The sequence below is a fragment of the Euwallacea similis genome, chromosome 2 (assembly GCF_039881205.1).
Source record: "Euwallacea similis isolate ESF13 chromosome 2, ESF131.1, whole genome shotgun sequence".
Taxonomy (NCBI): Eukaryota; Metazoa; Arthropoda; class Insecta; order Coleoptera; family Curculionidae; genus Euwallacea; species Euwallacea similis.
The window spans coordinates 4,753,986-4,765,925 of record NC_089610.1 but is presented as its reverse complement, the minus strand read 5'-3'; the positions used below and the strand labels follow the sequence as shown (position 1 = coordinate 4,765,925).

Sequence of the window (11,940 nt, the reverse complement as noted above, 5' to 3'; positions counted from 1 at the left end):
TGTAGACAATTGGGATTTGTCAGTATCATTTCGATATACGTGTATATTTCTTTCCTTATTAAGTGCCATAAGTTAAAAAAAGAGAAACATTCATTTTCCCAAATCAAAGACCAACAACTTTTGTTTTGGTTAAGCAATCTAACCTCAATTTCATATTTTTTTTAAATATGTTTGTTTTGTTATTTGTTTTAAACATTGAAAATTAATTGCAATACAATAGGTTAATAATGATATCATTTTAATTAAATTTTGTAATTATTTTGATTGTGAACAAAGTATGAATGTTGTCTTTAAAGTCTTGAGAAACAGGGGCGTGTTTGCAAATCCCTTGTCTTTAATCGTGCATTATGCTTCTACCTCTGAAAAACTGGCAAAAAACGTAAATCTACCAACACAGCCAAACTTTTATAACATTGAAGAAAACGCTGATATTTTGAAACTAGCAAAAAGTAAAATTCAGAACATATTAAGCATGCAGGAAGCTGATGCTATGACAATAGTGTCATCAAACAAGAAGCTCCTCACAACACCTAGCTACTTAATTAAACAAAATTCAGAGTTGTGCAAAGAAAAAGGATTAACTGGGACAGTATTTATGAAGTATCCATTCCTACTTTCAGAGGCATGTTTACTTAAAAAGCTAGACAGCTTGCAGAAGTTGCCAATTTCATTAGAAACCAGTATCCCATTAGCTCGACTTTCAATAAATAGAATCAATGAGATTGGGTCAGAGAGGGATGATATTATAAAAAGAATTAAAGATTTGGTTAGAATATTTGGTGTGAGTTAAATACCACAATGAAAGACATTGACGTAGTAAAATATAGCATGTTTTCAGGTGACTCAAGAAGAGGCTTGTGATATACTATCAAAGAAAAGTTTCTTAATCTTTAAAAACATAGAAGACATTCAAGAAATGCTTAAATTTTATTATGGTAAGCAAGTAGGTAAACTTAGGCGTCCACAGGAGTATACAAGGTACTCCAAATTCAACTGGTGTTAGAGTTTGCTTAAAATCTGGATAATCTGGTATCTGGAGTATTTCTAAAAAATATAAAATGATAAGTTTATTAGTGAGTTAATACCTTCTCCTCATTCTGAGAGAACACTACATCTCATTAAATTTGGACTACCCTGCACATACATATAATAGATTATTTAATTAGATATGAGGAATATATTTTGTTCTTCTTGAACTCAGCATAAAAATGCTTTCAGGCTATGGGTTTACTAAAGAAGAAGTATTAAAAGATCTATGGATATTGAAATATAGTCAATCTTTGGCATCAAATAGATTTGAATTTATAAAGAAAAATAATATCAGTACCTTAAAAACGTGGATGGTAAGATGTAAAGAAGATATTTTACATAAGTAAGTGTTAAGTACTCTATACAAAAGACAAGAGCAATTTTTTTGTTTAATCAGATTAATTATCCATTATTAAATGGGTCCTTGAATAAACCTTAGGCTGAGAATAAATAATACCACCAATACCTAGGTGAATATTATGGAACAGAAATGGTCCATTAAGTTAATTCTAACCCCATGACCATTAATTTCTTATCACAGAATATAACAAAATTTTAGGATTAAAAAAATTTTTAGGCATATCAAACGTGAATCCGAAAATAGAGACATTTTAGGCGGGAACTCCATGTCACAATATCTTTCTGAAAAGTTGTTTTGTAATGAAAACTTTACCAAAAACTTGATAAAAAAGCACCCACAGCTACAAAACAAGAGTCTGCCAAGAATAATCAGTATGATAGAATTACTATGCAAGAATGGTTTTACACCCCAGCACATTTGTAAGGCCCCAACAATCCTACTTCACAGTACCAAAACCACGGAAATAAGGATGAAACAACTTCATGGATTAGGTTTGAAGCCAGACAGTTTGTATGTGTTCACAAAAAGTCAAAGACTATATTGGAAATATGTTCAGAATTTGTTAAAAACACAGAGTAAAACTGAAAACGAGTCAATAAAATTATGAAATTAAAATATGTTAGAGTGGCTGATTAATCATCCTACTTTTAAAGCTTGGTCTATAGGTGATATTTAGTCTTCATTAAGATCTGCTGTAAACGTTCATCTGCCACCATTCATATATCTCATGATCAATTTGAACTTTTCTCAATCAACATTATTTATTTTTCTGCTGAATTTTTTGAGACTGAGAATTGAAATACACAAAAAGGACTACTGCTGATAATCTGGCTTGCAACTCCTGTTGATTCAAGTCATGTGCCCATTCTACTCGTCCCCATTTTCTATTTTGGTATTCTTCTTCCAGCCGCGATAATAAAACTGCTCTATCGGGCGTTAAAAACCTTTCAATGGTTGCTAAAGTAAGGATTACTGACTTCAGAGTGTCTACTCCATATACAAAACCTAAAAAGAAAAATACACTTTTATGGACTTTTCAGATAGAACTTTAAAGTCAATACTAATAAAGCGTTTCATAATGAGTATATTTTTATATATCCCTATGTACCATTAATTGCTGCGAAGTTATAGGACATTAAATGACGTATCAATGTAGTCTTATCCTCTTCACTAACAGGCAAAACATCCATTTGAACTGATTTTTTTAGCTTAACATGGAATCTTTTATTAAACCAATTTATCACTGGATCCCACTCACTTTCTTGGAATTTCAGTAGATCTTCATCTTCCTTAGAAAGAAATCTTATTCAATCTATAAATATTTAAGTTTTAAAGCAGATTAATACTTACATTGCATTGAAATAACACTGTATCAGTATCCAAGTAATTTACAATATAGTTTACTATGTCTAGTTTTGTTAAATTATTTGGGTTATCCAGTATTGTATTACACAGGGTTGTCTGCAAAAGAAAATATGTGTTTAACAATTGAAGATAGAATTTTTACTGTGTTATAGACCTTATATAACTTAGACACAAGGTTGTTACTTACAAGGTGCATTTTGCTATGTAAGATTTTGTCTTTCTGTGAGTTCCACTCTGTTGAAACTGCCAAAGCTAAGGGTTCACTGTCCACTGTAAAGAGGTTTCCTTTAGGCGTCTTCAATTTACGTTGATCTAAGGTGATTTCATATTTCCCTTCACTCTTTAAAATTCCAGTATTTTTGTAAAATCTGTTTTGAGATGCTAAAATAAACATTAAATATTGCAGGTAGAGTATCAGTCAGTTCTGTGATTTTCATGGAAACTATCTGCCAGGTGAAATGGCCAGTATATCGATTCAATGGCCTTAAGTATAATGAACCTTACCATAATTTCTTCTGAATATGTTGAAACCACTTCTTATCGAAGACCATTTGAAGTAAAAGTTTTTAGCCATCATTGGGGCTTCCATGCAATACACTCCCTTGGATTAACATAAATTTATAAATGATATAAAAATATAAAACTCCTGAAATTACTACACCATACACGCTAAATAAAGTCCGGGCTTTTCCTTTCTGGTCAAGTTCTAAACCTTTAACCTTACTTCTAATTAGCCGGGTGCTATTCCATTACGTTATGATCAACAGGATTGAAATTAAACGTCATGTGGTCCATCATCTCAATTGGTTGTTGGTTGCGAATGTAACGAGAGGTGATCAAAACCGAGAAGAAGAAGAAGAAACGACGTTAACCCTACTTAATTTGTACGATTTTTTGTTTGGAGAGTTTTCTGATATTTTTTTAAATTTCAATTAATACAAAATATTCTAAATTAAACAAAGTGCAACTAGCAAGATATTATAAATACCTTCAAAAATGAATAACATAAATTGTCGTCATTTGCTGTCGTACGTACCTTTTCAATCTCATCGCAGATTCAAAACGACACAAACATCAATAGGATACTGTCTTGATTCAATTAGGTAAGACAATTTCATAAAAATAATAACCATAACTGTAGTAGAACAATACAACTTAGAACCGAACATTGCTCTGTGATCATTTGCTTTCAAATTTTATCTTCAGAAAAGGATTATGGTAAAATATTTCGTTTTTTCCCTAATCACTACTCTGATTTCTGCTAGCATCAAGCTTGCAACATTTCAGTGTTATAAAGTGAATAGTTAGGGCCAGTTACTTTGTGATCACCAAGAGAGATGCATGTGTTTTATGACAGTCTATACTTATTTGATAAATTATATAATTTGCCTGTAGAACCATGAGATGGACTAGATTGGTAGATTTTTGTGTCTTAAACCAGTAATTTTTGTTTGGCAGAAGAGTTTGTAGTTGTAAAACATTCTGCATACCTTTTATTTCATAAAAGATATACCTTCAAATCTTGATCATTAATAAGATTATCCATATTTAACAACCTGACCAATTACTAAATATCTTTAAAATTTGCAAACCAACCTTATCAAAGAATGCCTAGCATGTTTTGGAAATCCATGATTATACCTTTGTCCTCAAACTTAATAATTTTTTTATTTCAGAAAATATGACTATGAAAATTTCATATGCACTTTACTATTAAAAAACACATCAAGGTCAGTAGCTTTGGCAATAAGAGGGTTCAATGTTGAAGTAGCTAGAGTGGCAGAACAAGTCTCTCAAAGTAATATAGGTCTAATGCGCCTAAAATTTTGGGAAGAAGTTATAGATAAATGTTATTCCAAAGATTTGAAACAAGTACCCCAACATCCAGTAGCAGTAGAGTTATTTAAGGTATCTACCAGATTTGTTGTTAGATTTAATAGCATTTCCCTGATGCAACGGAGGATATTGTTACTGTTTACCAGAAGGTAGGTCTTTTGGTTTACCAATCTGCAGGCAAATTAAATTGTTAGTGGCGGTACTGATTAGAAGGCTTGGCCTGAACTATTTGCCTTTAGAAAAATGCCAATACTGGAAATTTTTCTTGCTAAGTTTGTATTCTTCTTAGAAGTTATAATTTCTATGTGCGAGCATACATACAGACCGAGAGTTAATTTGCAAAAGGCAACATATAGATAATTTCATCCCTTCACTTAAAATATTTGGCAAATGTCAGCTGAGGGTACAGATTAGCTATTTGATCTGTAAATCAGAAGGCCTGCCTTCCAGTACACTTCATCATGCATGCTGTCCTTGAAAAGCATATCTTTAAATCCATTGTGTTTTTTAATAATTTTTTTCTTCTCAAAAAAGGGGTTTTAGGCAATTACCAAAGCAAACCTAACGAAAAGATACTTAAAGAACTTAGTTTCAGCAAGGCAAAGTACCATAAATACTCAGAGTATTAAAACTTTAGAAGATATGGAAAAATATGCTGATCAAACTGTGTCAAGTATTTATTATTTAATCCTTGAAGGTTGCGGCATAAAAAATATGGATGCTGACCATGCAGCATCTCATTTGGGCAAAGCACAGGGTATTGTGCAACAATTGAGGTAAATTGAAGTTGTGGAATATAATTTTATATGTTAAAACTCAATTTTAGGAGTATTCCTCATAGCAAAGAATTAAACTTCATATCAATACCCCAAGATATCCTTATAAAATACCAAGTTAGTCAAGAAGCAGTTCTCAGGAGAAATAATTCTCAAAAATTGTCAGATTGTGTTTTTGAAATTGCAAGTAGGGCACATCAACATTTACAGATGGCACGAAATTTGGGAGATAAAGTTCCTAAAGATGGTAAAATGGCCTTACTGCCAGCAGTTCCAGTTTCGGTATACTTGGATAGGTTACAACAAGTAGATTATAATGTTTTGGATCCTAGTTTGATTCATAGATCGTGGAAATTACTTCCTACTGTATATTGGTATATGTTGAAAAATACATATTAGCAGTTGTAAAATCTAAGTCATTTATTGAAGCGTATCCAGTGTTCATTTTTTCTAGATTTATGTCTATGTGAGGGATTTCCATTATTACCGAAGTTAGAAACATACGATTTGCACCGTACTGAGTTATCGTTGGTTAACGGTAATGACAAATTTCTGGCCCTTTGATATATAAAAAATTTCGTTATTCGGAGAACATTTTTGCTAGCTTTAAAAATCCTCTGATATAGAATCACGATGTGTCTAACAAGCAAAAAACTAATAAATACAAGTCAATTCGTATCATATACCCGAAACTATGCACTTCGCAATGGTGAACATAAACACCCCTAAACGAACCTCCCTGTAACTTTATAGGAATCGGATAAAATAACTAAATATTTCGGCTAGTAAAAACTTAATATTATTTTAAATACTTATTTATTTCAGTAAAAGAAAGCTTACATATTGCAAATCATACAAAACCGTTTTCAATAATAAGAGTACAAAAAAGATAAAGTATATCACAGAAACGTATGTACAAATACACAAATGAATCCTGTACAGTGTAATCTAAGTGGACATACTTTTAATTTTTATTCAAAAGTTACTAAATGATAATTTTTTATTAAGAAAGTTTTAAAACGAATTTTGGATATTCCAAAGTAGCAAAGACAGTACACTAAACTGGCCAGCTAACTGCAATGTACGGGGTGCACAGGTTTCTATAGTGTCTCTGTATGTCAAAAAAAACTGCCACATAACTTTAAAACTAAAATTTTACATTTACTGTTAAAGACATTAAACATCATCCTTAACTTTCATTTAGTCAGCAGATTTCGTCACGGCTTCCAAAAATATTGCTTATAGTAGGTACTAAACTTATTTATTTTCACAAAATGAATTTATAATTCCCATTTAGAGAAATGCTGACACTACTGTTGCTATACTACTGTTGAAAATGTACGAATATCAAACGGGTCGTTGTTTTAAATATATTTTAGTCCTAAATTTACCAAGGTTAACTCCGTTTAAAGACAAGGGAACCTGATAATGTAACGTAGAAGTTTCAAGAGTGACCAATGGTTTTCATTCAAATGCCGACCAAATCCTATGCTTTAATAGTTAACTAATAATTTTAAAAAAAACAATATCCAATACACTAATTAAGGACGCGTTGAGAAAAAATTCTTATCAATCTCTTTTTCAAGTTTAAACTTAACAATAATAAAACTTACAGAAGAAAAGTCGTTTCACAAAATATAATAAAGCTCATACGACCATTAAAAAACCGTAAAAAAATATATAAGAATGTATCTGAGTCTTTCCGTTACAAAAAGAAAGCCCAAAAAACACTTTGATAATAGATAAAACAAGAATTATAAAAATAAAGAAATGTACTTTTACCTTAATAGTTAAACGGCAATGTCTTAACCAGTGTACTGGTAAGTAGCAGCCACTGGGTGCATATGTTGCGGAGTATGGTTCAGTCTCTGAATGTGGCAGGCCCTGCATAAGAGATGTCCTTCCAACGGATAACACCTTTTGTCGGGTTCATCAGTCAATTGCATGCCGCATTCTTCACACACGTAACAATCGACGTGGAAATCTTTATCCATTGATACTACGCGTACAGTTTCTTCGGTTCCCTCGACCGGAGTTATACCTTGAAAGAAATATTTACATAACAGGCAGGCTAAATTTTCAAAGGGAAAAGTTTATTTCTAGCTGATATATTAGGAAACTGATATCGATCCATTTTTAAAACCTGGGTCTAAGTGCTGATTATTTCTTAATTTAAAAGGCAGGTAGATATGACATCGAAATAATGCATATAAAAATGCAAAATAATCTTCATTACAAATAGCAGATACGTTATATATATCAGACATACCCTTGCCACATGACGAACATTTAGGAGCAAACATTCTGTGATAATCATTAACGCAATATATTTTATTGTCGACATCTACTGTAAATGGAACTCCGTCTAGACATTCGTTACAGACACAACAGCGGAAGCAACCTGGATGGTATGATTTTCCCATTGCTTGTAAGATCTAAAAAAAAAAGATAAATAAAGTGCTAATTAATTTAACATTTTAATAGAAACAATGTAACGTTTTACATATAAATTTCGTATGAATCATTCGGCGGCAAACGATTTTTTCACATATCACACGTTTTTCACTTTTTGAAGCATTAAGTCGAAATTTTGTATTAATCATACCATTGCAAATAGGTCACATTTTGAATGAAAACATGTATACTTCTAGGTTCATTTCAACTGGCAAAAGATTCGAATAACAGTGTTAGTATTTTTGGAAGACGTAGATAATTGTGCCTATGTCAAGGTTGTAAGAAGATAGAATTATTTTTCTAGCAATTACCCATCTAAAGATAACTCAACTTCATGTTTGATTTGATAAATTCTATTTTGATAATAATTTCATTGTTGTTTTCTTATGCAAAAATGTTCAATGCTAGAAAAAATCCCTTGCATTAAAGCGTTCGTAATTTTTGTCACTGTAATGGCGAATCAAGCGTTTACTAGTAAGAACAATATACCCACAGCCAAACTCATCAGGTGAAATATAAAAAAAATTAAGGTATCACAAATACGTAGCATAAAGTTCATGACTTTCTCCTTCTAACGTCACTCCTGCATCAAAAAGGATAGACAAAGAAAAAAAACATAAAGATTTTCTACTTACCATTTCCATAATTAAATGACCACAAATAGCACACTTTTCTGCGGTTTGTTGGAACCCGGAATACTAAAAATGAAGTATTAATTATCAATAAAATTAACTAAATAGTTGCTATTAATTGAATATCAAGCAAACAAAATAAACTTTCATTATTCAAGTTCTGTGAATAATAAAACCTTTTAAAACTATCTGAAATCAACTAAAGAACTGCAAAAAAACTTAAACAATGAGGCTTAGGTAATACACATAAAAAAGAACAAAAAAAGTGTGTACTTCATTTTCATTTGGGCTTACAAGGTAATCTTCTTCACAATACACTCGCCCATGAACATTGTAAAAAGCCTTTCCTCGAAGTGCTCTACCACAAGAACAACATATAAAACAATTTGTGTGATATAGATTGCCCATGGCCTGACATGCTTGTCCAGCACCAGTCACTTTTTCACCACATGTATGGCAAATGCCTAAAAATCTCATTTATTACATAAGGTCTTTCTGTACTGCCACATAACATAATTACCAAAATATTCACCCTCTTCTTCATGCTTTTCCATCTCCTCCTCAATTTGCCTGGTCATTTCCTCAATTTTTCTCTGTGCCTCTGATGGACCTCTAGGTTTTGGAGGGGTAACGCTGTAAGGGAGCAAATTTTTCCCACTAAATTTTAGCTTTCCTGCACTGGTGACACTGGCTAAACTTGGTGTTGGACTAGGAACTGGTGAGGGTCTTGTCTCTTTTTCTACTGAGCGTTTTTTGTTTTCTTTAACTGGTGATAGACTTTTAGTTGGAGTCTGAGCAATGCCAGTTGCAGGTGATCTAAAAAGTTGTATTTGTTTTCATCACACTGTTTTATGCCTGGTTTCATATGAACCATGGAACTGAAAATTATAGAGGACCAATTGGACCCTCAATTTAACCATAACATGTTTTACTTTTATATGCAACCTTAATTTTGCATTTAAACTGTCATATTAAATGTGTCCTTAAAAATAGTTTTATCAACAGAAAAGTTTATTAGGAACAGCTAGGTAATCAGATAATTATTTATACACTGATTACCAATATATTCTTAAAACTATAAAAGCTAATACTTAATTTACCTATCATAATTCTTTGCTGTAGAAGTTTGAAATTGTAAGTTTGTACTCAAAGTTTGAGAAATGTTTCCAGTCATGCAAACATAATCACTTCCATTAATTTCTTCAATCATTTGCGGTGTAAATTTTTTAATACCCCCATAAGTAGGTGACTGTGGCATGCCTCTTGAAACTGCATTTGGGTCCACGCTTTGTGGTTTGGGAGGATGCATTACTGAATACACCACATGCTTCATTTCAGGTGTAGCATTCTGATGGTATTGATAAGTTGAGGGCACTTGAGGACCTGGCTGTGCACCAGAAGAAGAGTGATAAAAATCCTTAACATTTTCATACAATGAAGAACCAGTGCTACTGTAAATTTTATTGGCCATAGGCACTTGAGGTTGAGCTCTACTACCATAGCACTGTTGCGAAGCCTGACTAGGATAATAATCAATATTTTCATATACAGGTCCGAAGTGCCCAGAATGGGTCGGACTGGCTACTTGAGGTTTAGCTACTTGGACATATACATCATTTTCTTCAACTACGACCTTTTGGCTAGATAGTGTGTCCAATTGCTTTGGAGTAGCATATTTAGAACTGGCTATTATATTATGCCTATCATAAAGAGTATAACTGTTCTTAGCCTGCAGCTTCTCAGGTTGACCGGATGTTGGTTCTGCTTTAGAAGAGCTACCTATTTTGCCATATTTAGAGTTATTAAGGGCTAAAGTTCCCATTTTCTTTTGCAGAAAAGCGTGATCGTAATTTTGATTAGATTTTGAGGAGTCCATTTTTATAGCTTTCCTCTTTTGAATTTGAACTTAGAATATTCACTGAAAACAGTAGCAGCGAAAATGTTCAATTGAGTACCTCGCACCACGCCACTAGCCGAATTCTGTAATGTGATGTTTCGTTTATATCTATGATTAAACTAGGCCCAGTTTTTATCTAAAAATCAGAAAAAAATTAGCACTGCAAAAACATGATTTAGGATCGTGGGATGGGCGGCTTTTTGTTTTGACATTTCGTCTTTGCGGTCCGATTTGACGCATCGACGTCTGGTTTGACGCAGTGACGTCTAATTTGACACAGTGAAGTCGGCCGTCGCGTGGGGACCTTTGTCACCGTCAAATCAATTGTCACTCAATTCTGACAAAATCAAAATTTTATTTATCATCCTCATTCGTTTTTGTACATCTTCATTTTTCATTTACTAAACTCTTTGCGCTCAAACACAAAAGAAAAAATGCCGAGCCAAGAAATATCAACAAGTAAAGTTATCGTTCATCCCTTAGTTTTACTTAGTGTGGTGGACCATTTTAATCGGATGGGCAAAATCGGGAATCAAAAGCGAGTTGTCGGTGTTTTGCTGGGCTGCTGGCGGGCCAAAGGTGTCCTAGATGTCTCAAACAGCTTTGCAGGTGAGATTCCAACGATGTCTGAAACCCCATTAGTTTACATTCAAACATTGCTGCCCCTTTAGTTCCCTTTGATGAGGATGACAAAGATAAATCTGTGTGGTTTTTGGACCATGACTATCTTGAAAACATGTATGGAATGTTTAAGAAAGTCAATGCTAGAGAAAGGGTAGTGGGTTGGTACCACACTGGCCCAAAACTACATCAAAATGACATTGCCATAAACGAATTAATCAGGAGATATTGTCCCAACTCAGTACTTGTCATCATTGATGCCAAACCTAAAGACTTAGGGCTTCCGACTGAAGCCTATCAGGCTGTTGAAGAGGTCCACGATGATGGTTCACCAACGTCCAAAACATTCGAGCATGTGTCCAGTGAAATTGGTGCTGAGGAAGCCGAGGAAGTGGGCGTAGAACATTTATTACGTGACATTAAAGACACAACTGTTGGTACATTGTCACAAAGAATTACTAATCAACTTCTTGGGTTAAAAGGTTTGCATTCACAATTGAAAGATATTAGGGATTACCTCATTCAAGTCAGTGATGCTAAACTTCCAATTAATCATCAGATTATTTACCAACTGCAGGATATCTTTAATCTGTTACCTGACATAAATCAGTTGCAATTTAATAAGTCATTTTATGTTAAAAATAATGATCAGATGTTGGTTGTGTATTTAGCTGCCCTTGTAAGGTCTATTGTAGCATTGCATAATCTTATCAACAACAAGTTGACTAATAGAGATGCTGAAGAGGGAAAAAAAGAGGAGAAGAAAGACAAAGAAAAGGAAACAAAGGATAAAGAGAAAGAGAAAGATGCTAAAAAGGATGATAAGAAGAAGTAGATTTACTGTTGGCTTAGGATATTTATTTTTCTCAATAAACCAGCTAAGTTAATTTTTTATTAAAGAAAATCATACTTACTCTTCAAACTAATATTTGTAGAATAAATTATTTCATTGAGACTAGACTTGTTTAA

General features: G+C 33.0%; 5 protein-coding genes across 6 annotated transcripts; 3 read left to right on the top strand and 2 right to left on the bottom strand.

Moving 5' to 3' along the window:
• The first annotated feature begins 175 nt into the window (after positions 1-175).
• Positions 176-1,997, top strand: mTTF (mitochondrial transcription termination factor). The gene is made up of 4 exons (XM_066401135.1): positions 176-781; positions 839-935; positions 1,219-1,372; positions 1,607-1,997. Exons 1-4 carry the CDS (start codon positions 278-280, stop codon positions 1,995-1,997), a joined length of 1,146 nt encoding a protein of 381 aa, XP_066257232.1. The 5' UTR covers positions 176-277.
• l(2)k14505 (ATP synthase mitochondrial F1 complex assembly factor 2 homolog l(2)k14505) lies at positions 1,878-3,453 on the bottom strand. The gene is made up of 5 exons (XM_066401199.1): positions 3,260-3,453; positions 2,943-3,136; positions 2,741-2,851; positions 2,499-2,679; positions 1,878-2,395 (listed from the first exon to the last, which is right to left on the bottom strand). Exons 1-5 carry the CDS (start codon positions 3,342-3,344, stop codon positions 2,148-2,150), a joined length of 819 nt encoding a protein of 272 aa, XP_066257296.1. The 5' UTR covers positions 3,345-3,453; the 3' UTR covers positions 1,878-2,147.
• Positions 3,454-3,699: 246 nt separating this feature from the next.
• Positions 3,700-5,777, top strand: sicily (NADH dehydrogenase (ubiquinone) complex I, assembly factor 6 homolog sicily). Its single transcript, XM_066401164.1, has 4 exons — positions 3,700-3,858; positions 4,432-4,663; positions 5,135-5,367; positions 5,418-5,777. The coding sequence occupies exons 1-4, from the start codon at positions 3,752-3,754 to the stop codon at positions 5,764-5,766; spliced, it is 921 nt and encodes a 306-aa protein (XP_066257261.1). The 5' UTR covers positions 3,700-3,751; the 3' UTR covers positions 5,767-5,777.
• Positions 5,778-6,376: 599 nt separating this feature from the next.
• On the bottom strand, positions 6,377-10,606 carry jub (LIM domain-containing protein jub). Of its 2 annotated transcripts, XM_066401019.1 has the most exons (7): positions 9,554-10,606; positions 8,974-9,269; positions 8,727-8,917; positions 8,457-8,519; positions 7,637-7,802; positions 7,150-7,408; positions 6,377-6,871 (listed from the first exon to the last, which is right to left on the bottom strand). In XM_066401019.1, the coding sequence occupies exons 1-6, from the start codon at positions 10,327-10,329 to the stop codon at positions 7,173-7,175; spliced, it is 1,728 nt and encodes a 575-aa protein (XP_066257116.1). In that variant the 5' UTR covers positions 10,330-10,606; the 3' UTR covers positions 6,377-6,871; positions 7,150-7,172. The 2 variants fall into 2 exon arrangements, with proteins under 2 accessions (XP_066257116.1, XP_066257125.1); XM_066401028.1 differs by lacking the exon at positions 6,377-6,871 and having other exon boundaries at positions 6,916-7,408; positions 8,748-8,917; positions 9,554-10,605.
• A 133-nt stretch (positions 10,607-10,739) lies between these two features.
• Positions 10,740-11,926, top strand: Rpn8 (regulatory particle non-ATPase 8). The gene is made up of 2 exons (XM_066401149.1): positions 10,740-10,959; positions 11,022-11,926. Exons 1-2 carry the CDS (start codon positions 10,785-10,787, stop codon positions 11,804-11,806), a joined length of 960 nt encoding a protein of 319 aa, XP_066257246.1. The 5' UTR covers positions 10,740-10,784; the 3' UTR covers positions 11,807-11,926.
• The last annotated feature ends 14 nt before the right edge of the window (positions 11,927-11,940 follow it).

Coding starts and splice junctions, on each gene's coding strand:
- Rpn8 (XM_066401149.1), top strand. CDS start 10,785: ATGCCGAGCCAAGAAATATCAACAAGTAAAGTTATCGTTCATCCCTTA. Junction 10,960..11,021: donor TGTCTCAAACAGCTTTGCAG/GTGAGATTCCAA, acceptor CTGCCCCTTTAG/TTCCCTTTGATGAGGATGAC.
- sicily (XM_066401164.1), top strand. CDS start 3,752: ATGAATAACATAAATTGTCGTCATTTGCTGTCGTACGTACCTTTTCAA. Junction 4,664..5,134: donor TAGCAGTAGAGTTATTTAAG/GTATCTACCAGA, acceptor AAGGGGTTTTAG/GCAATTACCAAAGCAAACCT. Junction 5,368..5,417: donor GGTATTGTGCAACAATTGAG/GTAAATTGAAGT, acceptor ACTCAATTTTAG/GAGTATTCCTCATAGCAAAG.
- mTTF (XM_066401135.1), top strand. CDS start 278: ATGAATGTTGTCTTTAAAGTCTTGAGAAACAGGGGCGTGTTTGCAAAT. Junction 782..838: donor ATTTGGTTAGAATATTTGGT/GTGAGTTAAATA, acceptor GCATGTTTTCAG/GTGACTCAAGAAGAGGCTTG. Junction 1,373..1,606: donor AAAGAAGATATTTTACATAA/GTAAGTGTTAAG, acceptor AAAAATTTTTAG/GCATATCAAACGTGAATCCG.
- jub (XM_066401019.1), bottom strand. CDS start 10,329: ATGGACTCCTCAAAATCTAATCAAAATTACGATCACGCTTTTCTGCAA. Junction 9,270..9,553: donor ACAGCAAAGAATTATGATAG/GTAAATTAAGTA, acceptor ACAACTTTTTAG/ATCACCTGCAACTGGCATTG. Junction 7,409..7,636: donor ATGTTCGTCATGTGGCAAGG/GTATGTCTGATA, acceptor ATTTCTTTCAAG/GTATAACTCCGGTCGAGGGA.